The sequence below is a fragment of the Dendropsophus ebraccatus genome, chromosome 4, assembly GCF_027789765.1.
Source record: "Dendropsophus ebraccatus isolate aDenEbr1 chromosome 4, aDenEbr1.pat, whole genome shotgun sequence".
Classification (NCBI taxonomy): Eukaryota; Metazoa; Chordata; class Amphibia; order Anura; family Hylidae; genus Dendropsophus; species Dendropsophus ebraccatus.
Window position 1 is genome coordinate 75612962 of NC_091457.1, and position 27889 is coordinate 75640850.

The following is a 27889-nucleotide window of genomic DNA, read 5'->3' on the forward strand; positions in this document are numbered from 1 at the left end:
TGCAATAGCTGGAGGATCACAGTTTGACAAAGTGCTGAGTTATTGTCGTATGATGCAACAGAGTAGGCAGCCGCTTATTTCTGCTTACAAGAGTGGAGTGCAGACTGCTGTGGTGGTGTTGGCAGCTGCCTACTCTGTTGCACCATGTGGTTCAGTGTATTGACAATATTGCACTTTATATCCTGATAACTCAGCACTTTATGTATTTATAGTCTAGCAGCACCTTACTGATATCCTAGTAAGAGAGTTTTTGAGATCAATTAACCTGATAAACCGTATCTGATTTGAACTGGATATGGTCCACTTTGAATATTGTCATGAGCATATGATTATTGCTTTATTGGATTGTATATTTTGATTGCAAAGGGTCATTGCAGTGTGACCGGAATTATATAACAGCTATTGTTTTATAAGAACAGCAATTATTTGCCATTAAATGATGGCCATCCAGTCAATTACAACAATGTGTGAACATTTCTGTGTATACAATCCACTATTGGTTTTGGTTGCAAAATACTGACCAAAATACGGAGCAAAAATACTTATCCAGGGGTATCCAGGCTAAGAAAAACATGGACTCTTTCTTCCATAAATAGCACCAATTGTGTCCTCTGTTTGCATGTGGTTTTGCAGCTCAGTTCCACTGAAGTTAATGGAGTCGAACCTGACTAATGGGGAGACTACCTACAGGGGGTGTCTGTCTAATGGGGGATGTTACCTATAGGGGAAGGGCATGGCTTACGTCGCATTCACACGTTCCATGTTCTGCACAGAACACGGACGTAGAATGCATGTAACGGACTTCTCCCCTGCCCGGGCAGCATCTGTTATAAGATGCTGGGAGGGGGAAACTGTATGCATATGCGCCACGCTGTAATGAAGCAGCCGCACGGCGATGTCATTACAGCGTGGGGCATATGAATACAGTTCCCCCTCTCCCAGCATCTAATTACAGAGGTTGCCCGGACGGGGGAGAAGTCCGTTACATGCATTCTACGTCCGTGTTCTGTGCAGAACACGGAACGTATGAATGCGGCCTAAAGAAGAGACTACCTACAAGGGAAAAATTGGCTACAGGGGTAAAATACATATACGGCTCAGGGAAGAAAAAGCGCTGCACCTCACACCTATGGCTGATACTAGTGCCCCTAGGCTAAATAAAAAACACATCAGAATTTTGTGTATAAATTGATCAAGCCATACTGCCCCATGTACCATCGTGCAGGTATCTGATACACATGGGTCCCTGCACTAAGTCCACACCATGTCAGTCAGTGGCCACCAACCCCACAAGCGTGCACAGTCAGGGAACAGGGGCCATGGGACGGCCCTGCGACCCCCATGCCACAGGACCAGACCCAAAAACACCACACCAGAACCCGGCCAGCACCGCCGGCGGAGAAGGTCGCCCCCAAACAGCACAAGTCTGGATGAGGTATTGCGCTCACCATAGCTGCTGCAGACAGAATGGGAAAAGACAGGAGGGATTAAAAGCATGTGCACTCAGGTGTCTCCTGCTAATTGCGGTCATGTGGGTCTCACCAGGAGGAGTGCAAAACACGGAGAAAAGAGAGAAACAAAATGCGGTTCAGGGAAGAAAAAGCGCTGCACCTCACACCTATGGCTGATACTAGTGCCCCTAGGCTAAATAAAAAACACATCAGAATTTTGTGTATGAATTGATCAAGCCATACTGCCCCATGTACCATCGTGCAGGTATCTGATATACATGGGTCCCTGCACTAAGTCCACACCGTGCCAGTCAGTGGCCACCAAACCCATGGGGCAGTATGGCTTGATCAATTCATACACAAAATTCTGATGTGTTTTTTATTTAGCCTAGGGGCACTAGTATCAGCCATAGGTGTGAGGTGCAGCGCTCTTTTTTCTTCCCTGAACCGTAAAATACATATACGTTACATACAAACAAGCCCTGGCTAATGGGGAAAATTACATATGGGGCCACCAGCATCATGGGGGAAAGTAACTACAAGGGAACCTAACTTATGAAACTATATGGTTAAACTATATACAAGGGGGGCATGACTACTGATAAAAACTACCTACAGAAGAGAGCCACTTTATGGGGGATATTACCTTTAGGGGTAAATCTACCTACAGGGGTGACGTGGCCAATACGTAATATTACCAATATGGAGGACCTGGCTACTGGAAAAAAAATTTTTTAAATACATACTGGGGAGACCTGGGGGGCACTCTCATAGGGAAAACTACCTACAGGGGGCAACTGCTTAATGGGGAAGTCCATCTACTGGTCTCTTACTTGTCACCTATTCTGTAGATAGGGACAAGTTAGTTTTATCTTGGAATACCTCTATAAAGGGGTACTATTTTGGGATCTGGCCGAGGAGGTGTCTGGCGTGTTTGACGCGGGCTCGAGACGTGACGTCTCAAGTCCGCTTAGCCAGTCAGTGACAGAGGCGGGATCCGTTTCGAGTCCACTCAGATCCCGCCTCTGTCACTGACTGGCTGAGCAGACTTGAAACGTCACCCCTCGAGCCCGCGTCAGACACCAGGAAGCGGCCGGGCACCAGGGACCAGAGCGCAGTGATACGTGACCCGCCGCTGGAACCGGGGAGGTGGGTGGACGTCGTTTCCCTCAGCCACCTCCTCCCTGGCCAGATTCCAAAATACCCCCCCGGCACTGGAGTACCCCTTTAAGGAGGGTGCCAGAAATATACAAGCTTGAGATGTTTGTTAGGCAGTTACGGCTAGAAGAGAATATTGTGGTGGTCTGGGATGGATGGCGTAAAAAAGGAAAAGTGAAATACTTCGATTAGAGAAGGCGTCACCTGTTGGTCACTAGATGTAACTGCACTGTAATCCCTTATAGGTTCTATATGATCTGTAAAGGTAATGACAGCAGTCATGTTTAGCGTGTATGGGCTGTATGTTTATGATGTATACATATATGCATGTACAGTAAGTGTATGTATATATCGTATGTATGGATGTGCAGTATTTTGTGTTTATGATGTATGCATATATGTATGTACAGTATGTGTATATGATGTATGCATGTAAACAGTATAAGGGAAATTTATCAAGGGCTTTGCACCTATTTTTAGGTGAATAATTAGATTTTTCATCTATTTTTGGTCTAAGTTCTATTTACAAACAAGTATTCAACAGGCCAATATTTTTTAGATGCGACTTTTTTTTTAATCTGCCTGTTTTGAGTATTCACCCAAAAGTTTGCATAATCCGGAATTAGCGCTCAATTTATCATTTGCGACTTTTTTAAAAGTTACACAAGCAGGTGCAGGCTTACGTCTGGCCAGTATCAGGTGAATATGCTTGCGCAATTTTTGCGACTTTGTGTGATTTCTTTTGCAACTTTTTATTTAGATACAATCACCATGGCAGTGCTACATTTTAATAAATCAGTCACAAGATATTTCTAACAAAATATACACCAATCCTGATTAGAATAGTTGCACTCATTAGACTCCTTATTAAATGTCCTCATATGTGTTTGTATATGATCTATAAAAACTAAATTCAAAGGACAGTATCTTCTGCATGCAAAAAGGTTTTTTTCTGCCATGTTGCATGTAGAGTATTATATATATTTTGTATATGCAATATTGCACAATAAAAAGACATAATGTTTGCATGAAGCTTATCCAGTGTATAAGACAAAGCCTCCAGCACTGACCTCCCCCAGCCTCTATCTCAGCAGTCCTGGACAGCATTGCACCTAACACTTACTTATGCCATGCTGCTTGAAGGCGTCAGCTGTATGTGTAGATATCTTCTCCCAGACAGAGTAAGGGCAGCCCCAGAAACATGTGCTGCAAGAAATTGTGAAATATACATAATGGAAGGGATGGGGGGGGGGGGGGGGGAATAAATGCTACAGTATCTCCCTGCAGGTCCCAAGTATGGCAGCTTGTATTCTGTAAATGGTGTTTAAATGCTCCATATTTGCTGATGATGCAGTACAGATAGAACTCCACATCAGTGGCGTAGCTACCATAGAGGCAGGGTAGGCAGTTGCTATGGGGCCCATGCATGAGGGGGGCCCAGGGGAGAAGGTAAGAGAGTGTGTCCTTCTGCTTAACCCTTATGTACTGCAGTGTGTAAGTGACCCAATGTTTACTTACATGCTGCAACACAAAAAAAGGGTTTACAAGCATAAGACAGAGATCTCTGCTTCACTGCACTGATAACCTCTGGCCTCTGTTCTCCAGCTGCGCAATCAAGTAGGAAAGAAACATGTGCGTGCAGAGGTCAGGGGTTATCAGTGCACGAGCAGTAAAGCAGATATATATATATATATATATATATATATATTTATATATACACACACACACATGCAGTGCTTTGTGTTGTGCGTAGGGGAGGGGGGGCCCTAAAGATATTTGCTATGGGGCCCCGTGAATCCTAGCTACCCCCTGCTCCACATCTATAGGCTGTTTGCATACAAATGGGCTGCACAGTAAAACAGTACTGTGAATGAGATTTCTCACCTGATGAAGTTGAGGGAATCACCTTGAAACACATTTTGTTTTTCTTGTATTTTTATTGATTTTTAATAAAACTCAATGTAAGTTTTAATATTTTAAATTCATAAGCTTTTTTTTTTTTTTTTACTTCTTTGGTATTAAAGAACAAGTCCGGCCAAAAGTATTTTTTAATATGTTATTACATAAGGAAAGTTAGACAAATTCCTAATATACAGTTATTATGGGACAAGCCAAAAAGACAGAAATGGCTGCACATCGCACCCATGGCTAACATGAAAGCTTATTCAGCTACATTTAAAACCAACATCAGAAGTTAGTATATAATTTGGCCAAACCATATTGCCTCATGTGCCACGTGCAGGTCTTCTGATACACATGAGTCCCTAACCAAAAAACATCACTGTGCCGGTCAGCGACCACAATCCCCGCAAAACGTGCGCAAGCAGAGAAGGGGGGCCACGGAATGGCCCTGCAACCCCATTGTCACAGGAACAGACCCTAAAGGGCCCCCCCGAACCCCGCAGGCGCCACCAGCGGAAAAAGTGGACACCAAGCAACACAAGTGTGAACAAGCTCTTACCTCTCTCCATTCCTCTGCAGGTAGAATGGGAGAATACTAGGAGATCAGATGTATCAGAAGACCTGCACGTGGTACATGAGGCAATATGGTTTGGCCAAATTATATACTAACTTCTGATGTTGGTTTTAAATGTAGCTGAATAAGCTTTTGTGTCAGCCATGGGTGCGATGTGCAGCCATTTCCGTCTTTTTGGCTTGTACTTATTATGGGAAATGCACATATACTGCTTTTTTCCTCAATTTAGTAGATCATGCAGACTTCAATTTTTCTAAAAAAAAAAAAAATGTGACGTCACGAACCGAACCAGTGCAGGACTGGGAGTAATTCCTATGAAGCTACCAGCAGGGGGCGCAGTATATGGTGAATTTACATTGTAATTGGGTTACAGTCATCCATAGCAGCTTGTTCACTCACCGGGTAGCAGAAAGAGGCTCCCTGCTCTGGTTCGGTTTGTGGCGTCACATTTTTTTAGAGAAATTGAAGTCTGCATGATCTACTAAATTGAGGAAAAAAGCAGTATATGTGCATTTCCCATAATAAGTGTGTATTAGGAATTTGTCTAACTTTTTAATAACATATTGAAAAATACTTTTGGACGGACTTCTCCTTTAAAGGAGCAGCACCCATTGAAATCCTGATTTTCTGTGTTTGGTGTAGACATGGTAATAAGACTCTGGCTGTTTGGTCCAATAGGAATATACTGTATTTTGGGTTGGTGCAGCTTTTCCAGACATGTTGGGCCTTGATATGGAGTTGTGCCTAAAATCTTGCAGAACAGAAAAAGGTGAGTGACCTATTTATTGAATTGGTTGGTATGGACAAGAGGGGCAGTTATATTTTTTATTACATTAACACAAATGTTGCTATTATTATTGTCTTTTGGGTGGTTTGCCACTGGAGAAAGTTCTCCAAATTCTTGTTAGTAAATCTACCATCTCCGGTATAGACAGTATTTGCAGTTCAAATATCTAGAAATGAGGAGGGTACACCGGTGGCTAAAAAATTCCCTGGTGGATTCCCTGGTGGGTCAGTCCAAGCCTGGATGTGGGGAGGGTTGGGGCTGTAATAATTATCTTTTATAATAACCTGTTTTAGAGTAAAGATAACTATTACGATCTGTAGGTGGCAGTATTTCACAGTGATGCTGCCTCCTGATAGCTTTGAATCAGGACAGGAGGACTCTGATCCTAGGGGCCCCTGCAATGAAGCTGTTCCAGGAAGATGCAAAGGTTTTGAAGGAAGGGGAAAGAGATGGAGGAGAGGCTTCAGAAGTCCTTCATCCTGACCCTACAACCAGCAGAAGAAGCTGTGACAGGGAACTCCTGAAGCTGCAGCCTCTCTCTCTCTCTCTCTCTCTCTCTCTGTTCTGTACACATGGGGAATCATTCTTTATGTGCACAGAGTAACTGATACCCTCTGTGTCCCCTTTTACTTCCCCGGAGGTCCTGGTAAACATTGTATCCCACTGCCTCTTTCTGTTCCTTCCATCTTCTCTACCCTAAAGACGTAACCTTTTACACTAGACTGTGCACTGACCAGAGGCAGCTTTTACAGTAGACTGTGGAAAGGCCTGGGGAAACGTTTGTGTATATTCTGACTGGGGGCAACAGTGACTGGGGAAACATTTTCATTTTCAAGCTGTGGACTGACCAGGGGCAAAGTGTACACTAGATTGCACACTAAGCGTTTACACTAGACTGTGTACCAACCAGAGGCAGCATTTACACTAGTTTACACTAGAATGTAGACAGGTTAAGGGCAAAGTTTACACTAGACTGTGGACAGGCCAGGGACAAAGTTTACGCTAGAACGTGCACAGGCCATGAGTAAAGTTTACACTAGACGTTGCACTGACTGGGGGCTGCATTTACAGTAGAATGTGAATGGATCAGGGGCTTAGTTTACACTAAACTGGACCGGCCAAGGGCAATGCACTGACCAGGGCAGCGTACACATTAGACTGTGCATTGACCAGGGGAAGCATTTACACTAGACAGTGCACTGACATATTCCTTATTGCTAATTGCTAATCTCCTACTCTGGACATAAGACACAACCCTCTCTTACATGTCATCTGGAAGATGTGGACTGAGTAGACATATGCTGCCTTAGCCTCCACTAATCTATACTCTTGACATTGATCAAAAATCCTAACTTGCAACATGGTAAATCACCACCCATCTTTCACAGATGGCACTCGGGGGCATATCTTATCTGGAGACTATGGTGGACAAAAAGAAGAACCTTTTTCCTTTAATGAACTTCAAACACATGAAATCATAGACCCTCACCTCTTCCACTACCTGCAGACCTATAGCTGACTTACCTAAGTGCATTGTGCTGCCTCCTCCTCCTCCTTGAATTAGGCAATGCCCCTAATTCCTTTGGACAAACAGTTGTGACTAGACCAATATGAAGGTGGAATTTCCATTAAGATCCTGTATAGTTGGCATTCTGTGGCATGGATTTTTGAGCAACCCATGCCGCTATGTCATCATCCGTTCCTGCTGCTCTCATTTACAAGCTCATGGTTAGACTACCACCTTGTGTCACTACTTGTATTGAATTAACATCCTCAGCATGCTAAAATTAAAATTTTCCCAAGATTACTTCTTTAAAAAGGCAGACCCACAACAAAACTTGGAGGCTGCAAAGGGGTAGAGGCAGTTATATAATTGACGGACGCATTGAGCCATGACTTCATGTGTTTAGCCTCTTTTTTTAACCAGGACAAGACTAAAAATCTGCCTTCAAGAGACTGGACCTGGATACTTATAAGTACAGCTTTGTTTTTTTCCAGCATGATAACTAAAAAAATAATGACTGTAAATTGAAAACTTGCTTTATATCACATCTACTGTTGATTTAGATTTTGAAAGTTTTCACGACAGGTACACTTTAAGATTTCTGTTTATATCATATAACTTTTAATATCACAAATTTCCAAATTTTTGATCCTGCAAATCACATGCTTTACCACCCCAGCTGCTGTCTCCAAGACATTTGTCTCCTCTGTCCTCATTATAAGGGTCTCAGTGTGGAGCCATACTGTAGCTTCATTGTTTCCTCATAGCCATTGATGGATGCCTATTACTAAGGTGACCAAGTTGGAATGCCTGTTGCTTTTCAGGACATGATAGGTTTCCTCCTCTCCAGTGTTGCATCTGTCATACAGCTTAGCTTTCCTGCATTTTATCAGGAAAGAACAGTCTTTATCTAGTAAGGCTGGGTTCACACTATGTTTTTGCAATCCATTTTTTTCATCTGTTTTTACAAAAAAAATGGATTAAAAAATGGATGCATTTTGCAAAAACGAATAAAAAAAAATTGTTTGCAAAAGGTAGTGTGAACCCAGCATAACTTATAAAAGATTTAAGATTATATAGGAGGCATAAGCATAGCAGAGGACTCCAGTACTGGCAGATATCAGCACTGTCTCATCTAAGACCAGCAGCGTTGCAATAATGATCAACCTGTAACAAGGCCCCCATAGTATCAGGTGCCAAGGCAATGTGGCCATTGAGGACCTTCAGGGTATGGCACCACCTACCTCTCCTTTGGCTATACCTCTGACCATATTCCTATACAAGGCTAGGCACCATTGTAGGAAAAAGCAGCTTGACATTAAGGGTGCCTTCACACCTACCGTATCGCAGTAGAAAATCCGCTGCGGATCCGCAGCGGATTTAACTAAATGAATGAACACAGCACTAAATCCGCACTTACAAATCTGCTGCGGATCCGCAGCGGATTTGACAGTGCGTATTTAATGCTGTGTTCATTCATTTAGTTAAATCTGCTGTGGATCCGCAGCGGATTTTCTACTGCGATACGGTAGGTGTGAAGGCACCCTAAGAACAGATTTGCCCATCTGAAAAGGGTAACCTTGCAGTTTTAAATGTCATTAATATTACCCATCCAATATTTGTGGGGGGGATTGGAAGTTTCCCACTATTGTTTTTTGTCAATGTAACTGCTCAGAATAATGACTCCAACTCAACCCAAATTCTTATAACAGGAAAAATAGAGAATTTGAAAATAATTATATAAGCCAACATAAGTATATAAAAAATAATAATATAAACAACCATCAGTATATACAGTCCACAGAACTTGGTTCACATATAACCCGATTTATCTATGAGTCTTAAAAACAATAAGAAAAAGAAGGAGAAGAAGAAGAAGACTATATAACAAAAGTAAAAATTATTGGAGCTAAAAATTTGGTGGCATTCTCCCCAAACCAACAGTAAAGCTGGTTCAGTGACAAGTCAAGCATCTGGGGAGGGCATACCCATGATGTGCTCTTCCACCAGATGTAATCACAAGCTCTAAAGAGTTTGTATGATAAACTAAAACACTTTGAGTGCTAAGCAGAAGACTGCCAAACCATTCTTCCACCCATGTACTGCCTCAAGTACCAAAGAAATTAAAGAGGAGCTACCCAAAACATCCTGCCTACCTAAACCCTCTTGGCCCACTTGGCTAGTCAGTGAATGCATTAATCCCTTCCTCCTAGTTGGTACATAGAGTCCTTTCCTAACTGGGCCACGGCAATCAGACATCCTCTTAAATAATTCCCTCATAGTTTATAGAAGCTTCCAGTTCTCTTTCTTACCGTCATCTTCGTCCACACCAGTGCTGACTGTGTCTGATGCTAGACAAGAAACTATAGGATTTATCCTGGAATCCTTATTTGCAATAGAACTGCTCTAACTCCTACAGAAGATTCATCAAATTCATGGAAGAATGGCCTGGTGGGATCAAGCCTGTTTACTTAGGAAAAGACATGCTTTAATTTCTGGTAAGACATTCCTATCTCCCGATTCCCGCACCTGGGGTCAGCCCATTGTCTGCTAATCCAAGCTATTGTTGCCTCCAATGAAGAGTATAGGGAATAAACTCACTATAATAATAGTTAGAATAAACAATCAACTGAGAGCATGTAACGCCTGGAGTAGTGGATCCACTGGACCGTCACCAGCGATAGCACTGACCTCACCAGGGAGCGGAGTCTAAGGGGCCGCTGGTCTTCACCAGAGCCCGCCGCAAGGCGGGATGGACTTGCTGCGGCAGGCGACCCCCAGGTCGCTACCCCTGGCTTGGTTGCTAGTGACGGCAGGCGAGGCGTGGCAGGAGCAGTAGGCAGGAGATAGTGCAGGCAGAGGACTGTAGACGTGCTCGCAGGTGGCGGACAGGACTCAGGAACAATGGGAAGGCAGCGGGCAAGGACTAGGGACAAGGACTGAAGACAGGAACAAGGGACAAGGACTAAGGTCAGGAACAACAGGGAGCTGGGTCAAACGCTATGGGAAGCATATAGAGGCTCCCACACAAGGGACAGGGCATGCTGGGATTTATAGGGAGTGATTGGTGCAACTAACCAATTAAGGGCGGACTGGCCCTTTAAATCTGAGACAGCCGGCGCGCGCGCGCCCTAGGAGGCGGGGTCGCGCGCGCCGGCCGGCACAGACGGAGACAGGAGCGGAGGAGAGGTGAGACGCCCCCAGGGGCCGAACTAGCAGCAGCGCCGGGTCCCTGCACAAGGACCCCGGCGGCTGCATGGGGCAGGAGGAGGTCGCGGCGGCGGCCCGGAACACGGGACGCCGCCGCGGCCGTGACAGTACCCCCCCCCCTCTTTCTTGCCTGCAGAAGGAGGCATCAGGCAAATCTTGGTATTCCGCCGGTAGGCCGGACAAAGGCTTGGCGGGCTCGGGTGACAACATAGAGTGACAGGAACAGTCCTAACCCCAACTGAGAATCTTCCCGGTTCTCCAGTCCAGTTTAGGGGCATGTAATTGCAGCCAAGGGAGTCCCAGGAGGATGGTGGAAGAAGAATGGGGCAGGACGTAGAAGGAGATCTTTTCCAGATGTGAAGTGCCCACCTGGAGGACTAGAGGTGCGGTCTGGTAGTGCACATGGTCGGTAAGAATCTCGCCCGTGACCGAGGAGATAGTCAGGGGTCTGGCTAGTGGGGTCAAGGGTAGCCGCCATCTCTGGACCAATGTAGCTGCAATAAAATTGCCTGCTGACCCAGAATCGAGAAAGGCAGTAGTCTGGTGAGTTTGTCCTGAGGGTGTCTGGATGGAAACTGGCACAGACAAACTTGGAGAGGTGGCATTCACACTCAGGGAGACCTCTCCCACCGGACCTAGGTGCTGGAGTTTCCCGGACGCTTGAGGACGTTGGAGACATCTCAGCCAAAAGTGATCCGAACCACCGCAGTAGAGGCAGAGATTCAGCTCCAGACGAAGTCTTTCATCAGGCGTCAGGTGAGCCCGTTCCACCTGCATAGGAATCTCAGGAGTCGACTGGGACTCCGGAACGTCAGGATTCTGGAAGACCGGCACCAGCTGGTGATGGCGACGGGACAGGCCTAGTCGCCGTTCATGCCAGACCTCCTCCTCTCTCTCAGAAAAACGAGTATCGACCCTGGTGGCCAGTAGGATGAGTTCGTTCAGGGAGGTAGGTAGGTCTCGGGCGGAAAGAACGTCTCTCACCCGACTGGACAGGCCCCTCTTGAAGGTGGCTATTAGAGCGGCCTCATTCCAGTCTAATTCTGCCGCCAGGGTGCGGAACTGGATGGCGTAGTCACCAACAGAGGAGCTCCCTTGAGAGAGGTTGAGGAGAGCAGTTTCAGCTGAAGAGGCACGGGCAGGTTCCTCAAAGACGGAGCGAAACTCGACTAGGAAGGTTCGGAGATTGGCAGCAACAGGATCATCTCGGTCCCACAGCGGCGTGGCCCAGGCCAGAGCTCTACCCTCCAATAGGCTGATGATGAAAGCCACTTTAGAGCGCTCGGTGGGAAACTGACTACTTAAAAGTTCAATATGCATGGTGCATGAGTCAGGAATCCTCTGCACAACTTGGAGTCACCAGAGTATTTGCTTGGGAGAGCCAGTCGGAGTGTAGAAAAAGCAGCAGGAGGTGGTGTGCGCTGGGCTGTAGTATGCTGCTGTAAGGCGGCAGTGAGTTGCTGGATCTGCTGCGACTGTTGCTGGATTTGTTGCGCCTGTTGGGCGACCACTCGAGCTATGTCACGGATATCAGGCACCTCGCCGGGATCCATGGTTGGAGCCTACTGTAACGCCTGGAGTAATGGATCCACTGGACCGTCACCAGCGATAGCACTGACCTCACCAGGGAGCAGAGTCTAAGGGGCCGCTGGTTTTCACCAGAGCCCGCCGCAAGGCGGGATGGACTTGCTGCGGCAGGCGACCCCCAGGTCGCTACCCCTGGCTTGGTTGCTAGTGACGGCAGGCGAGGCGTGGCAGGAGCAGTAGGCAGGAGATAGTGCAGGCAGAGGACTGTAGACATGCTCGCAGGTGGCGGACAGGACTCAGGAACAATGGGAAGGCAGCGGGCAAGGACTGAAGACAGGAACAAGGGACAAGGACTAAGGTCAGGAACAACAGGGAGCTGGGCCAAATGCTATGGGAAGCATATAGAGGCTCCCACACAAGGGACAGGGCATGCTGGGATTTATAGGGAGTGATTGGTGCAACTAACCAATTAAGGGCGGACTGGCCCTTTAAATCTGAGACAGCCGGCGCGCGCGTGCGCCCTAGGAGGCGGGGACGCGCGCGCCGGCCGGCACAGACGGAGACAGGAGCGGAGGAGAGGTGAGGCGCCCCCAGGGGCCGAACTAGCAGCAGTGCCGGGTCCCTGCACAAGGACCCCGGCGGCTGCATGGGGCAGGAGGAGGTCGCGCCGGCGGCCCGGAACACGGGACGCCGCGGCGGCCGGCACAGAGCAGAATAATTGAAAAGTAGAACCATTTGAGAACCACAGCAACTGAGCCGCTAAAGTGGAAACCACATAAAGTTTTCATGGCCGAGCAGAGGTAAATAGTATATATGCACATATGCAGACTGGGGTCGCACTGGGACCAAGAACATGCTTTTCATTGCCATGTTATACTTTGCTTCACATGTTCACATGTTTTAATACTGTACAAATAAAGGCAGATAAAACAAATGTATAACTTCACAACCTGTTACAGTACAAAGTGGAAAATTACTAGAACTCCCTATAAGCTGTCTGTGCCTTGAGGCAATATGTTGGTCCCAGGCAGTAAGTACGAGAAGGATCTGAGTTTGACATGAATCTTTTGGTATAGTCGGTGGTATAAACAGAATTTACGCTATGGGATAAATATTTAGCTTGCAGAAGGTTGGGCACACATATAGAGATTTATAGAGCTGGGCTGTGGAATCCAGGCAGAGAGGCTACACAGCAGCCACAGCACTGCTCTGACCTTATTGATAGGACTTGTACATAAGAAGATGAATTAAAATGCTGTTCTTGTAGCATAGGGTCTGGATTACATAACTGTGACCCAGCCAGGAGTGTTGACTCTCATGAATATTGTCAGTTGACATTTCCTTCTGACCGCACATTGCCCTTAGAGACAAAGAAATACTGCAGCATGTGAAGGGGTCTAAAAAGCAACCTATGAAATCTATAGGATACCTTCACTGAGTTCTAGGAATTAAAGAGCAGAGACTATATGCCAATATTTTATCTTCTAGCTTGTGTATTAGGAAGGACAATTTCTCTTTTTAAAAGATGCCCTGAGAAAGCTTGTCACGTCTCTACCCATCATGCAAGGGGAACAAGTGGCATTTATTGGTTGCGTTCACAAATGCTACAGTACCATTATTTTAGTTTTAGATTGTAAAAATGTATGGGATGAAAAAAAATCCACAGTTAAATAAAATCCCCTTTCTGGAGAGTTGTCTGGCTTGGCTTACATTCCATTGGCTTTCATATCCTAAGTAGAGATGAGTGAACCTCGAGCATGCTTGGATTCGGCCGAAATCGAACGCTCTGCATTTAATTACAGGTGCTGAAGAAGACCATATTTCATTACAACACCGTTACAAACAGCTGTTATTTGACAACGGCCGCTGTTACGAAATATGGCCATTGTTTTTACATTGTGTGAACATAGCCTAAGTGTCGGTTCACATGTAACGGATCGCAGCAGATTCCACACTGTAAATTTTGTAACGAAATCCACTGCAATTCCTGGTACTGTCATTTTGTATGGATTTACATACTCACAGTGGTTTTTTCATTCTGTTGTGAGCGTGTAAAGCCCCATTCACTACCTGTTTAATACTTTACCCTTTCATGCTCCGGCCTGCTTCTGTGGCTCCCAGTCCCTGGAGTCCTGCTCAGCCAATCAGTGGCTGCATAGGGACAACACACTGATTGCCTGAGCAGGACATGAGGGAGCCGGGTCTGAAAGGTTCCAGGACCCCCACCAGAAGGCATTTTGCCCCATGTTCTGATGATGTCACGACTCAGGGGAAAGTGCCCGTCTCAGCTAATGTAAACAGATCACTGATCTCAGTGTTTTTTACCCATAACATGGGTAATGTTTTTTTTATAAAGCTACTGAGAACATATAGATGAGATCTTATTGACAGTATACTTCCAGCTAATTCTACCTAATTGGCTAGTTACATTGTGTCTGCCGCTTTTCTCTCTCATTGCGTATAAATGCATTATGGTTAAATGTTTCTGGACGAGGCATACACTTTCTATAATAGCATGTAACTGGCAGATAATATCAGCAAAAAGCAAATTCTTTTCAGAAATGATCAGCATGATACAGCAGGAATATGACAACTGAGTCTCGCTTCTTATTTTACACGTTTCTAGACACAAACATGGGAAATACGTAGTGCTGTATTTCTAGTTTTAGTAAAACACTAACAAACTGATAGAACTGTACAGTTTCTAGGCCTGAGCTTTACATGCTCAATTGTAACAGTAATAAGGGCAATAACTATCAAGACCATGAGTAGTACCAAAGGTGTGGCCGTTCTACTGGAAAACTCCAATGTAGGTCAAACCAGCCATACACAGGTAACTTGACATTTTTGGTCCCAATGCAAAATGTATAAATGGACTCTGCGCCTATGTACAATAATGGTGTCTTCTTATGTGGCTGAGAAATATTTGGGTCCCCACATGCACCAGGGTAAGGGTGCAGCTGCTATCACCTCATATGATAGGACAATGGTGCGACTGCACCCCATATACCTTCTATATATATTTTAGCTGACAGTCATTAAGTTCAATTGACAGACATCTTCTACGCTAAACACCTATGGTGAACATGAATGAATGGAAAGGTCCATACTCAACCCAAGCGTAAAGGGAATCTGTCCGCACCCGGGCCCTACCTAAGGTGCTGGCAGTCCCCTAGTAAGCATGGTGACTTTTGGTAATTTGTCCGTGCAGTGGATTATGCACAATCTCAGGTCTCCGACTGTAATTAAGTGTCAAAGAGGAGTTGTTTGTGCCACACTCTGGCACACCTCACCAATCCCTCTCCTTCAGGAATAATAAATGCTGCCCGGCCTCCTGCTTGCTCAGCTGTCAGCCAGTGTCTCTGATTGCAGATCAGTTCTCTGTAAGCAGTTTATGTCTGATAGAAACACTCAGATATAGTTGAATTTTAGAGCCCAAATGTGTTGGAGCTGTGGTCTGTCAGCAGGTCGTTCTTTGGTTCAAATCCCCTAATTTTAAAGGCTATGTTCCCACACAGTATTTTTGCTCAGTATTTTGGTCAGTGTTTTGGAACAAAAACCAGGAGTGGATTAAAAACGGAAGTTGTTTTAAAATAACGGCAATTTTTTTTACATTAAATTCAGCAATTCTATGTGTCACATGACAGAACGTTTTTTTTGTTCAGTTTTGGCTAAAATAGGGCAGCATATTAGGCCGACAGATTTGCTTTCACAACGGTTAACTCTCTTATAAGTTGGAGTTATTCAATAATAAAGCAGAGAGGCCAGAAAGAATTAAAATTCACTGCACTTTACTTAACTGCAGCTCCCTCTATGGTACTATTTCACAACAGTATATTGATTTGTATTGACATGTCAATTCTTTGGGCAGAGAGGCGCAGAGAGGGAAGGCGTACAAGCCCTCCTATTCAAACACATGGAAGGCAGGATTCAGTGCCGAGTCTGCGCGCGGTGGTGGTGGGGGGGCACACAGAATCTCGGCTGTGATTCTGTAGTGTGAACAGGGCCTTATAGTAAGTAGGCTGTTGTGGGTACTGTTGTGGGTTATCTGCAGTATATGGTTTGGCATTCACGGTTTTCCAATACATTCTTGTGAGATTTGATGATTTAGGGTTGAAGTATTCTTATAGGGAAAAAAATTAAATAAGATAACATAATGGTACATGGGATTTAAATAGAACCTATGAGGAAAAAAGTTGGATTTTTGTAATTTTGATATCACTCTATATGGTGATTAAAAGGGGTAGTGCAGAATGTATAGTTTCTTTAAAGAAAGGTTACATAGCTGTGCACCTACAAAGTCACAAGAATCTGTGCAATTGCCATGCCTGTTCTCATAGTGACACTGTCATCCTAAGGTCAATGAACGCTGTATCCACCTGCTATGCTAATATGATGGATAAACTAGCCAACACTCCGGTTTGAACTAGTCTGAGGATGGAATTTGAGCCTTTTGTAATTGTACATAGAAATGGCCAGGCTGCACACATTTAGATGAAGTATCCCTACCCTGCCCTCATCTTACCGCATAATTTAGGAATGTCAGTAGTATCAATATGATGGTGATATAATCATGTCTATCAATGTAACTTGCAAGGCTCCAATTGCACAAGGTTTAAATATTACATACTGGACCATTGAGCTTTTCCTGCAGCTGTGACATAGCCTTAGGGCCCTATTACACGGGACGATTATTGTGCGAAAAATCATTAAATTGTTCGAATTTAAATGATAATCATTCTGTGTAATTTCCGGCAACGATTGAAAAATCGTTCGCAGGTCGTTGATTGTTGATTTAGATCTAGACCTAAAATTATCGTTAATCGTTCGCTAATCATTCACTAATTTTACGCTGTAATTCCACATTTGTTCGCTCAAGTTCCGCATTTGTTCACCAATCGTTCAGTGTAATTGCACATTGTTCATTACTTTGCTGGGATCAGAAGGAGAAAACTATCATAGTAACGATCGTAGTAACGATTATCATTCTGTGTAATATGGTGAACGATTTTAGGTTAACGATGAAAAATCTCGTTTGCGATTGTTTATCTTTAGTCGTTAATCGTTAAAAATTGCTTTGTGTAATAGGACCCTTAGGAAATGTTCACATGGGGTGGATTTTCTGTAAAAGAAAAAAAAATCCACAGTGTAGAGTGATTTTTAACAAATCTCATTCAAGCACTGAGAAAGAAGTCTGTATAGTGTAAATGTGCTGGATGATAATAATCAGGAAGAATTCAAAATCCGCAAGAAACCTTTTGTTTTTTTCTTTTTTCTAGACCTCTGCGGATCAGAATGGTGACAAGATGATTTTAGTGGTCTAACTGCTGTTACTGAGCCTCTGAGAGTCCCTTCTATGGTGCACAGATATTTCCCTTTCTCTTATTTTCAGGGGACAGGATGAGCTGAGCCGTTTGCCAGCAGTACACAGAAAGGTTCTATATTTCCCTTACTTCTCTAGCCAATCACAGCACAACACCATGAGATAGTGCTGGTAAAATCAGCATGCTGATTATGTTGCAGATTTGTGCTGCAGATGTTACTAGTGTTAGGTCCCATTCATAGGTTATAACCTAACATGGAATAGATTTCACAATGAAATCCAATTCAGATCTCAGATCTGCATCCCCTGCATATTATTGAAAAATTTCCAAATGGTGATCACAATGGCGACCAGAGGACCAAGAGGAGAGGTGCAGGAGACAGGAGTTCAAGTGGGATATGGATCTAGCCGCGGACGTGGTGTAAATCACGGAGGCTAATCCAACCAAGTTCTGTAGGAATATTTATTATATGGATAGCAACGCGTTTCAGCCTGTGTATGCTAACAGGCCTTTCTAAATAAAACAGTTGGCTCACAAACGTTTAAAATACCCTCCCTAGAGGTTATCACCTCCGGGTTGGTTACAGCAAAAAGGTCATATACAGCAACATCAGCCACAAACTGTGCATTCATTATTTGTATAAGAGCATTCACTGCATATAATGATAGTATTATCCTATCATATGAGGTGATAGCAGCTGCACCCTTACCCTGGTGCATGTGGGGACCCAAATATTTCTCAGCCACATAAGAAGACACCATTATTGTACATAGTTGCAGAGTCCATTTATACATTTTGCATTGGGACCCAAAAATATCAAGTTACCTGTGTATGGCTGGTTTGACCTACATTGGAGTTTTCCAGTAGAACGGTCACACCTTTGGTACTACTCATGGTGCATATAATGATAGTACCTCATTTAGGACCGATTTCAGGACCGATACACTCAGTCTAGAACGCACTACAGGTCCCATCGCGTCTTCAGTGAACTCCCGTTCTCGCGGGAGGATATGAAGTCACGTGTGGGGCGTCATTCTCTATGAACATTTGCGCATACTAGATACGCAAAGTGCGTAGGATCTCCGATGAATGAATAGTGAGTAGTACAGGGGACACCCTCATATGTAAATTTTTAAATGATAGCGTCCCTAGTATAAAAGCGGTTAGCGCATGTATAGTGTTTTAAGGACAGTTGGCATATGTATTAATAAATGAAAAGTATGAGGAGAGGGGAGGGGGGGGGGAAACAAGTGAATCTGATTGATTAACAAGATGTATCGGACTACATATAAACACATGATATTCTGATTATAAAAATTATGTAGATTATGTAAATTTATATGAATAAACATTGCAGTATACTGTATATTATATTATAAATACATAAATAGAACTATATAGTATAAATAATTAAATAGTATGGTCGCCATTGTAATCACCATTTGGAAGTTTGTCTATGCCCCTGCCGTGGCAGTGGGCCCCCCGGAGGAGCTGCGTTGACATCCAGACCTCAGCGATCCATAGTGTTGTGCCTATATCATAGCACAACCACCTCAGGTGTGTGCGATAACCTCCCACACTGCTACACACACTACCGAAAACGTTATTAGAGATTATTGGGGTTTCCACAACTAAATTCACATTAAGGGTGCTTTCACATGTACAGGATCCACAGCAGATTTGATGGCGCAGATTTGATGCTGCAGATCTCAATGTAACTAAATGACTGAACACAGCATCAAATCTGCTGCAGATCTGCTGCGGATCCTGTCAGTGTGAACGCACCCTGAAGCTTTGTTCACACACAGTATTTTTCAACCAAAACCAGAAGTGGATTGAAAACACAGAAAGGCTATGTTCACACACTGTTGAAATTGGCCTGCAAATAATGGCCGTTATTTTAAAACAAAGACTTGTTTTGAAATGCCGACTGTTATTTACCATTAAATGACAGCCATCCACTCAATATTAACAGCCCTCCTATTCACACATTCCATTTTTTTTACGGATCCACAGTAAAAAAAGGGACATGTCATAACTCGGACAAGATGACCGCATGGATTCCCCCATAGAAGTCTATGAGATCCGTGTTTATCACGGATTGCACGGGTGTCACATCCATCAGATGTGATGTAATAAGTGTAATCTAAAAATCTAAAACAGATCCATGAAAAACACAGACACGGATGCAATCACGGATGTTTTTTCAGAGGTAGATAGCTGACTTCATCCATGGACCTTGAAGATCATTGAACGTGTGAATAAGGCCTTACAGCTTAGGCAATGTTCCCACATTTGCAATTAGAATGCAACTGATTTGCATTTCTTCACCAAAAGCCTCATGATGTTGTATGCGGCCTTAAAGATGCAGTTCACAAAAAAATATTATTGGCCCCCCGGTAGGCGCTGGCACGTATACTCACCGCAGCTGATCGGTGCGGCTTCGTTTTGGTTGCGCATCGCCGTTTAAATAAGGCGCGTGCTCACATCCGCCTCTTCTGTGACTCCTCTTCTCTGTCCTGTGATTATACGCCGGATCTCACGCACTTTAATGCATTCTCTATGGAAGTGCGTGACTTCCGGCCTTCAATTACAACACAGAGAAAAAGAGTCACTACAGAAGCTGAAGTGAGCGTGCTGCAGATTTGAATGGTGCCGCGGGGCGCCAATCAGCTGCGGTGAGTATACGTGCCAGTGCCTACCGGCGGGGCCCACTAAAATCTTTTTGTAATCTGCTTCTTTAAACAACACAGAGGAGATGAATTGTCAACCAAATAAATGCTGAGGGTTTTTACAGTCAGTAAATCATTAAATCATGTGTCCTACTGTTTGACATTACCTGAATGACTATGCAGCTAACATAGTATGAAAAAAAGTTCACATTGAGACATTGTAGGGTCACATGATGTAAAGGAAACTGGTAACGTGCTAAGTAACAATAAACCACACACAGTGCAGCTTGCTATTTAAGTGTCTGTGGTTGGGATAATGCAATAACTTTACCAGCAGTCCTATGTAAAGACCCAGACTACACACTCTAATAAGAGTTTTTGTAGAGTACAGAGTCAGCGCTGCTACATCTGTTCATAGAAAGAGATGGACATATTTTCTGTATTCCCTGGAGTTGTGACACATACAGGGTAGTTGCCTCTTTAAATGGACTAAAGGGGACTAGACTCTTTCTATGCTTTTGAGGTCTTCAATACAGCAGATGTAGGGAGGGGAGTGAGTGTAAAAGGCAAGGAGAGGAGGGGGGATGGTGAATACCAGATTGTACCTCTGAGAGGGGAGCATCTGTCACTCTCCATCTTGCTCTCAGTCCTAGCCCAACCACTCCTGGTTCTGCTGCATCTCACACTCCCAGGCTTGGATACATCTACCAGGTATGTAAGCAGTTTTGGATGCAAGTGTGACTGCTCCTGAGCAACTAGAAGCTGGTTGTGGGGTATGTAGTAAGCTGGCTTGTAGCATGTGTGCATATAGGAGGAGATGTGCAGATAGTGCTTATGGCTGGATCCTTTGTTCTGTAGACCCTACTGCAAAGCTTACTGCAGCAATACCACTGCTGTGGCCAAAAAGCTGCTCCTGTACATAATGCTCTAATACAACCTGCTTTTTATACATTTGTGTATCGTCTCAAGAATAGGATGCATCTTTATTCCTCATTTTATGTATCCAACGTGCAGAAAGTAGATCAGTATTCCTGTTACCTGTTGTAGAAATATTATTACTGTCACCCTGTTCTAGCCCACTGGTGCAACACTGGGAACGCTTCCTTTGCAATCTACTGCCTCTAATCATATGCTTCACCTACCACTAGAGTGTCAGCTCTGCAGCCAAAAGCAATAATGTTGTAGTAATTATGTGAATACGCCCCTACCCTGGCATGGTGGCATTGGGCACATTATTGGTTTGTAATTAAACTAGAGAGGGAATCTCAAGGGTTAACTCATTGCAGCTGTGGATTCAATAGGATCTCTGGCTGTCAACTGATTTTTGAGGAACTATGATTTCCCTTTCTTCTTACAAACTGTACAGCAGATGTGTTGCGTGATAATCTCAGCAATCCTACAATTAACTTCCCCATATCTAATAATTGTAATTAACTCAATTTACATCTGGTACATCCGATTTTTTTTTTTCCCCTCTCCATCTGCTTGTAACAATGAATCTTAACCTTTTAAGGCTCTACTGGGTCTCCACCCTGAAAGGACAATGAAAGGGTTAAACAATGCGTATGAAATGCACATGTGCCATGGGAATATCCCAATCTCTATTGTTCTGGGCTTTAACCCATGCTCTGCTGGAAGGGCTCCTTAATAGTGACCATTTAGTTTGTCTGGTTAACCCGGTGAGGCACTTGCATGGTTAATATCCCCTTAATTCAAGACCTTTTATCAGCTGTGTCCAGTGAGGCATTTCCAAAATGATCTGGAGACTGCAGCGGCATTGCTTGGGTGATCTGGACAAGGTATTGAAGAAGATAAGTGCTATAGTTAATATAGATAAAAAAATATATATATTCAAATAAAATATATTCCTCTGTGTAACAAAGACTATTGGTCCAACAGTTGTGTGGCTGGGTTATATATGCAGTTTTTGTTGCAGCTTTCTTGAGCTAAAGTCAGGAGTAGATCTAACAGGAAAAAATAAATAAAATTTTTATATATAGATATCTCCTTTATGCTTTCCTTTTCCATCCACTTCTGGCTCAAAGATACTGCATGTGTGATAACTGCATGTGTGATAACAGCCTATCTGCAGGGTATTGGCTTTTAGCTGAGTATCTCCCGGCTGCCTTATACTGGAAATGGGCATAGGGTGGGGGTGCTTCTTTATGAAGCATGGGCATTATAATAGACAATTTTTGTACCCAAATCTAGATATCTGATTTATATTGCAGTACTGCCCCCATATCTGGATGTATCCTGTGGTTTCATATAATCTTTATATTTTAGCAGGTATAACCAATAAATGACTATCCAAAATGGCAACACTGATCTGTATAGGGGAGGTTGGTGGTGGTTCATTAGCTCCCCTTCACTAAATAAATATATATATATATAAAAAAAATTTATATATATAAATTATTATTATTTTTTTTTTACCTAAAGTCTCTCTTGTAAGACCCCATGGGATGGATGTGCAGGATATTGGTATCACACGCCTTGTATGTGGTGACAATGCATTTTGCTGTGAGTGTGCACCCATAGACATGCATATTGCATGATACAATTTGGGGCTGTGTGATGATTTTAGTGTAGGCTGTGTTCACACATGGCAAATATTTTCCGTTATTGGTATGTCTTGTGGTGATTTTGACACTATTTTGCTGCGCATTGGACAGTTGTGGTAAAAGCGCCAGTTTTAACCAAATCACGGCAAAAATTCCGTTATTTTATCACATTTGCGCAATTTGCTGAGAAATAGTGCATACATTGCATCATTAACACAAAATGTTGTGTGTGAACACAGCCTTAAGCAGAACTAATCTGGTCTGTGATGAGCCACTTCCCGGCTCCTGCTTTCAGTCCATCTGATGTATGTGCATACAGGACACTGCCTAATGGCTATAGATGAACTCCATCTGTCTTGTCTTGAAAAGAATGGAGCTCAGATGTGTAGTAGATCACTATGGTGACTGCAGAGACCCGTCATGTGGCCAGTTAAAACAATGCAGGGTGATAATTGCCGGAATATAAACCAGGAAAGCAGAGCAGGTTAGTGGGACATACTTTGTATCGTTTTTACTAATATATGGCTCTACCCATATTCATACATTAAGCTCTATATTGTTTTGGCTTGCACCAGCAATTGGTTCAGCAATGCCCCATTCCCCACTCCTTTGTGGGGACTCACTCCACAGGCAAAAAACTTTTGCAGTGGTCATTTGACATGATTGTGTGTACTTATATTTGCGCCCATTGTGATCCATTACTATATGGAGTGACACATTTAGCATTATAAAGAACACTGACTCAAACCTGCAAATATTGAAGTAGTTCCTGAATTTCCACCATAGCCATCCAGACAATTTTGCTTCCATGCTGGGTTTCACAGCCTTCCTATTAAATCTCATGAGCAGTCCATTTTACTTATGCTTAGGTATGTTGATTTGCTACTTATTGGTTATATTTTCTAATTTGTATACATTAAAATTAACTACAGATCATGTTATTACATTACACAATGCAGTCTATACAGGTTAAAAAAAAACAAACAGCTTCACTTAAATCCATTGGCTGTTTCCTGTACAGCTTGGCCCCTAGGTGGCAATAGCAAACGCTACCAATTGATAAAAGTTGTATTTCTGGAAGAAAGCAGCCATATTTATATAGTGCCATATAAAGATTCATAGGGATCACTTATAGTTTCTCCAGTAATATACAACTGACCTAAAATCCATGTAAAAGCAAATTGTGTGTTGATGTGAATAATGAATACAGCAGCATGAGGATGCCACATTGTAGAGGAGACTATGGCATCTTTATGCAGTCTGTACAAATAGATGTATGCACCCCAGTAATTGGTGGGCCTAACAGATGCAATAGTCATAAGTACACTTGCATTTTCATGGGACTCCTACATGGCACATTTGAGTGGAGAAATTCCAAGAAAAAAAATTAATGAGCTGCTTCCAGACACTCCCCCTCCACCCCCCTACTCTCCTAACACAACCCCACCTCCTGATGACTAGGCCCTGTTCACACTGCCAGTAAGGATTGATGTGCTAATATATTTTTTTTTTTTTACTCAGGATGAGGAGAATATAGTATTGTGTGTGTGTGTGTGTGTGTGTAGTTCTCCCAAATCGTGCAATAACCCACATCCTTATGTAGATATGTAAAAATGTTAGAAACTCTGGCTAAAATAAGCAGCCACTGAATGTTACAGATATAGGAAAATGGTTACAAGCTAGACCACCAGTGGGGAACCTCATACCACTCAGCTGTTGAAAAACTAGACTTCCCATCATGCCTGGACAGCCAAAACCAAAACTTTGGCTGTCCAGACATAATGGGAATTATAGTCTTACAACACCTGGGGGGGATTCACTGTTTCCCTACCACTGAACTAGATTATTGTGAAGTGCTGGTGAATTTGCATTTACAATCTAATATATAATGGGTGCGGGTGCGGGTGCGGGTGTATGTATAAAAAAAAAAAACAAAAAAAAAAAAAAAAACTTTGCAAACAGTGCCACACTCTCCACAGGTTGGCTGTGGTGCTGCAGCTCTATTTGCTTCTATGCAGTTACAATACTGTATGACCTATGTGGCAATGTTACTGGAAGAAAGCTTTTTGTCTTTTTCTTATCTGAGACAACCCTATACAAATAGACGTCTTTGATGACAAATGTGAAAAGAAAAGGCTATAGCCAGTCTGACAAACCATTAGGAAGAATCCAAGAAGCATAGTCCCAGTTCATCTCTCTCTCTCTCTCTGCATAAGGGAGAAAACCTGGCCCATCTGTCAAAATTTATGGCTCATTAAGGAAAGTAAGGAGTGGGGGTGTGGGTTACTGTAATGCTTCCATCTCTGGGACTTGCACACTTGTCCTCTGTGACACCTTGAGGCATTCATTTGGCTATTGACCAATTGTATTTCTGCATTCTGAGACTGCACTGGCTGCAAATTATGTAATGTTTTATGTTGTGAGGAGCTTGATAAGAATACTTCTGTCGTAATCTACTAACATTCTGATATCTTCTTTGCTTGTCTTTGCAGTTATAACAATGGGGGCAAAATTGAGTAAGAAGAAGAAGGGATATTGCCTTGGTGCTGGAAAAGATGGAGAGTCTACAGAAACAACAGAGGTTGAACAAAAAGAAACAGAGACTCAGGTGGGACAAAAAGATGCAGCAGAACCAAATGGAGAAAATCCCACAACTGACCTAACTCTGAGCAATGGTTCAAGTGAAGAAAAGAAGGCCCCTGCAGAGAAAAATGGCATTGAGGTTCCATCTGGTGAAACTACCAAAGACGATCTAAATAAAGACCAAAAGTCTGAAAGCAAACCTAGTGCTGAGCAAAAGAAGGTAGAAGAGCCTAACCAAGAGCAAGACAAGCACGAACCTGCCAAAAGTTCAATTGTATCTGAGCAATCTGCAGAAGACAGTGGAAAAGCTATGGAGAGTGAACCTGAGGAGAAATTAAAATCTGATGACAAGGAAAAAGAGTCTTTGGCTAAAGATGAACATACTCAGGAATGCAAGTCGGTAACAGAACAAAAAAGTTCAGACCCACACAAGTTGGTTACTGAAACCTCGGCTGCTTTACCAGACCAAAAAGAGGTGTCAAAACCAGTACCTGATCCAGAGACTAAGGTGACAGTAGAAAAGATGGAGAAAGACCTTTCAGAACAAACAACAAAAGAACCAACAGATGTTATGAAAGAGCCACAAAATCTAAATGAAAAAGTGGAACAAATTGTTGTTGAAACTGTGTTGCTGGAGGCAGTTCCTGCACCAGTAGTGGAGGTAGCAAAACCAGAGCCTGGTAACAAGGTGGTAGAACCAGAGCCAGCTGAAGTCTCCTTGCCTGAAACTCAGCTGGTCACGGAACTGATAAAGCCTGAACCAGATATTGCACCAGAACCAGTGACTGAGTCTTTGGAGTCCAAGGTTTCTGAAGAGCCTATAGCGCCTGTTCCAGAGGTTGTGTGTGTAGAGCCTATGGCAAATTCTGAAATGGTGCCTTGTCCTGAGCCTGAACAGTTAAGTGAAACTAAGCAAGATGTAGAGTCTTCACTGAAACCACTGCCATCGAATGAAGTGCCTGATCAAACTAATCAAGATGAAGATGTCAAGAATGATGAAACTTTAGGTAATGATGACCTGGTCACAAATTTAGTAGAAACCCATGTAGCTACTACTGAATCTGAACTAGCAGAGCAGCCATCTGCTGAGAAAATGCCTGATCAGGATGCTACTGTGGTTAAAAATGGCCCCTCTGAACAAGCTGCAGAAGAAATGCAGGAAAATAAAGTCCAGGACACCATCTCCACAGAGCAGGAAGTACTTAAGGAAATGCAAAATGAAGTTAAGGGAGACGAAAGTATCACTGATAAACCAACAGATCTTGAAAGTCTACAGAAAGATTGTAAAGATACAGAAGTTGCCTTGGACACATCAAAGAATGTGAATGACCAAGTCGCCTCCGAAGATACTACAGTCCATGACGCAACTCAAGATAAACATTCTGAAGATAAAATAGAAAATCACGAAATACCTGCTGAAGAATTATCACATGAACCATCTGCACCACTTATTGTTGAAAAGCATGGCGTTGGTAATGGCTTACCCCTGAAAGAAGACGTGAAGGAGCATCTAGAGAATGGATGTGACACAGACCTTCATGAGCTTAATGGGCAAGTTGAAGGTCATGAAATTGTTTGCAGTGAATAAAAAGCATGGGTTTTCTAGCTGTTCCAAGGTGTTGCAAAACATCCACAATCTGATGAACTGTATACATTGTCTGTGACCAAATCCTTCATGAAAAAAAATTAGCATATGGGAGCAAAATAAGATAAACACCCCGACCAAAATCTTTTATTAGTGACTCAAATTGTACGATTCTGCCAAATTTATTATCACTTAACTTATTCATTGGATCTCCTAAAAGAAATAGGAGTGGTATTTATATTAATGTTTTCTATTTGATGTTCCAAAAGGCCAAATGTAAAACAAAAAGTGCCCAATGCCCATGAAAAATATTTCTTGTGAGCTTAACCTGATGTTCAGATTGTCTTAACGCATGAACTTCACAATGTTTTCCACAAATAAAATGTCAAATTTAAAAAGTTTATGGTGTGCAGCTGTTTATTTTCTGAGTGTAAGTGTGAGTATTGATATCTGGGCTGAGAACATAATACTGTGATATTATAATGGGCTTGAATTTTGGGTTATTAATAGTTGTAGTGAGAGCAATATTTTCGGATGAGAAAATGGAGAATATGAAATGTACTAAAATATCCTTCGGCTGGTTGCATACATCAATTTTTGGAAAACTGCCAATTCAGTTTTTGATGCAGTGGTTTTTTTTATTTTTTGAGGCAAAGCTCTATTTGTCATTCCTTTCAAATTAAATTAACTTCTGTCTTTGACTAAAAAAAAAAAATACAAAACCTGCAGCATCCCCTCCCACAATTAAACACTCTTTAAAAAAAAACAAAAAACCTCCTTACATATGACATTCTTAGTTTAAATACATTAGAAAAGAACTACAGTGGTGCCTTGGATTTTGAGCATAATTTTGTTCTGGGACCACGCTTGTAATCCAAATCCACTCTTAAACCAAAGCAGACTTTCCCATAACAAATCATAGAAATGCAGACAATTTGTTCCACACCCTAAAAAGGATTTATTATTTTGAATAACATGTAAAACAAATAAAACAAACATTCAGAAACAGCAGAATGTGATATTATAAGTTACTGTAAAGTAATGGAGA

At 43.0% G+C, this 27889-nt stretch overlaps 1 protein-coding gene across 2 annotated transcripts in view; it reads left to right on the forward strand.

The window, feature by feature from the left end:
* Window positions 1-27219, forward strand: part of LOC138788294 (probable serine/threonine-protein kinase kinX) — a 32162-nt gene extending 4943 nt beyond the window's left edge. Inside the window, exons 1-2 of one of the 2 annotated variants that reach the window (XM_069966035.1) lie at window positions 20725-20820; window positions 25166-27219. In XM_069966035.1, coding sequence (XP_069822136.1) covers window positions 25174-26844 — 1671 coding nt within the window. In that variant the 5' untranslated portion in view covers window positions 20725-20820; window positions 25166-25173 and the 3' untranslated portion in view covers window positions 26845-27219. Of the gene's footprint in view, window positions 1-20724; window positions 20821-25165 lie in introns of those variants that run through there. The other variant, XM_069966036.1, reaches the window with a different exon arrangement.
* Window positions 27220-27889: the final 670 nt, after the last annotated feature.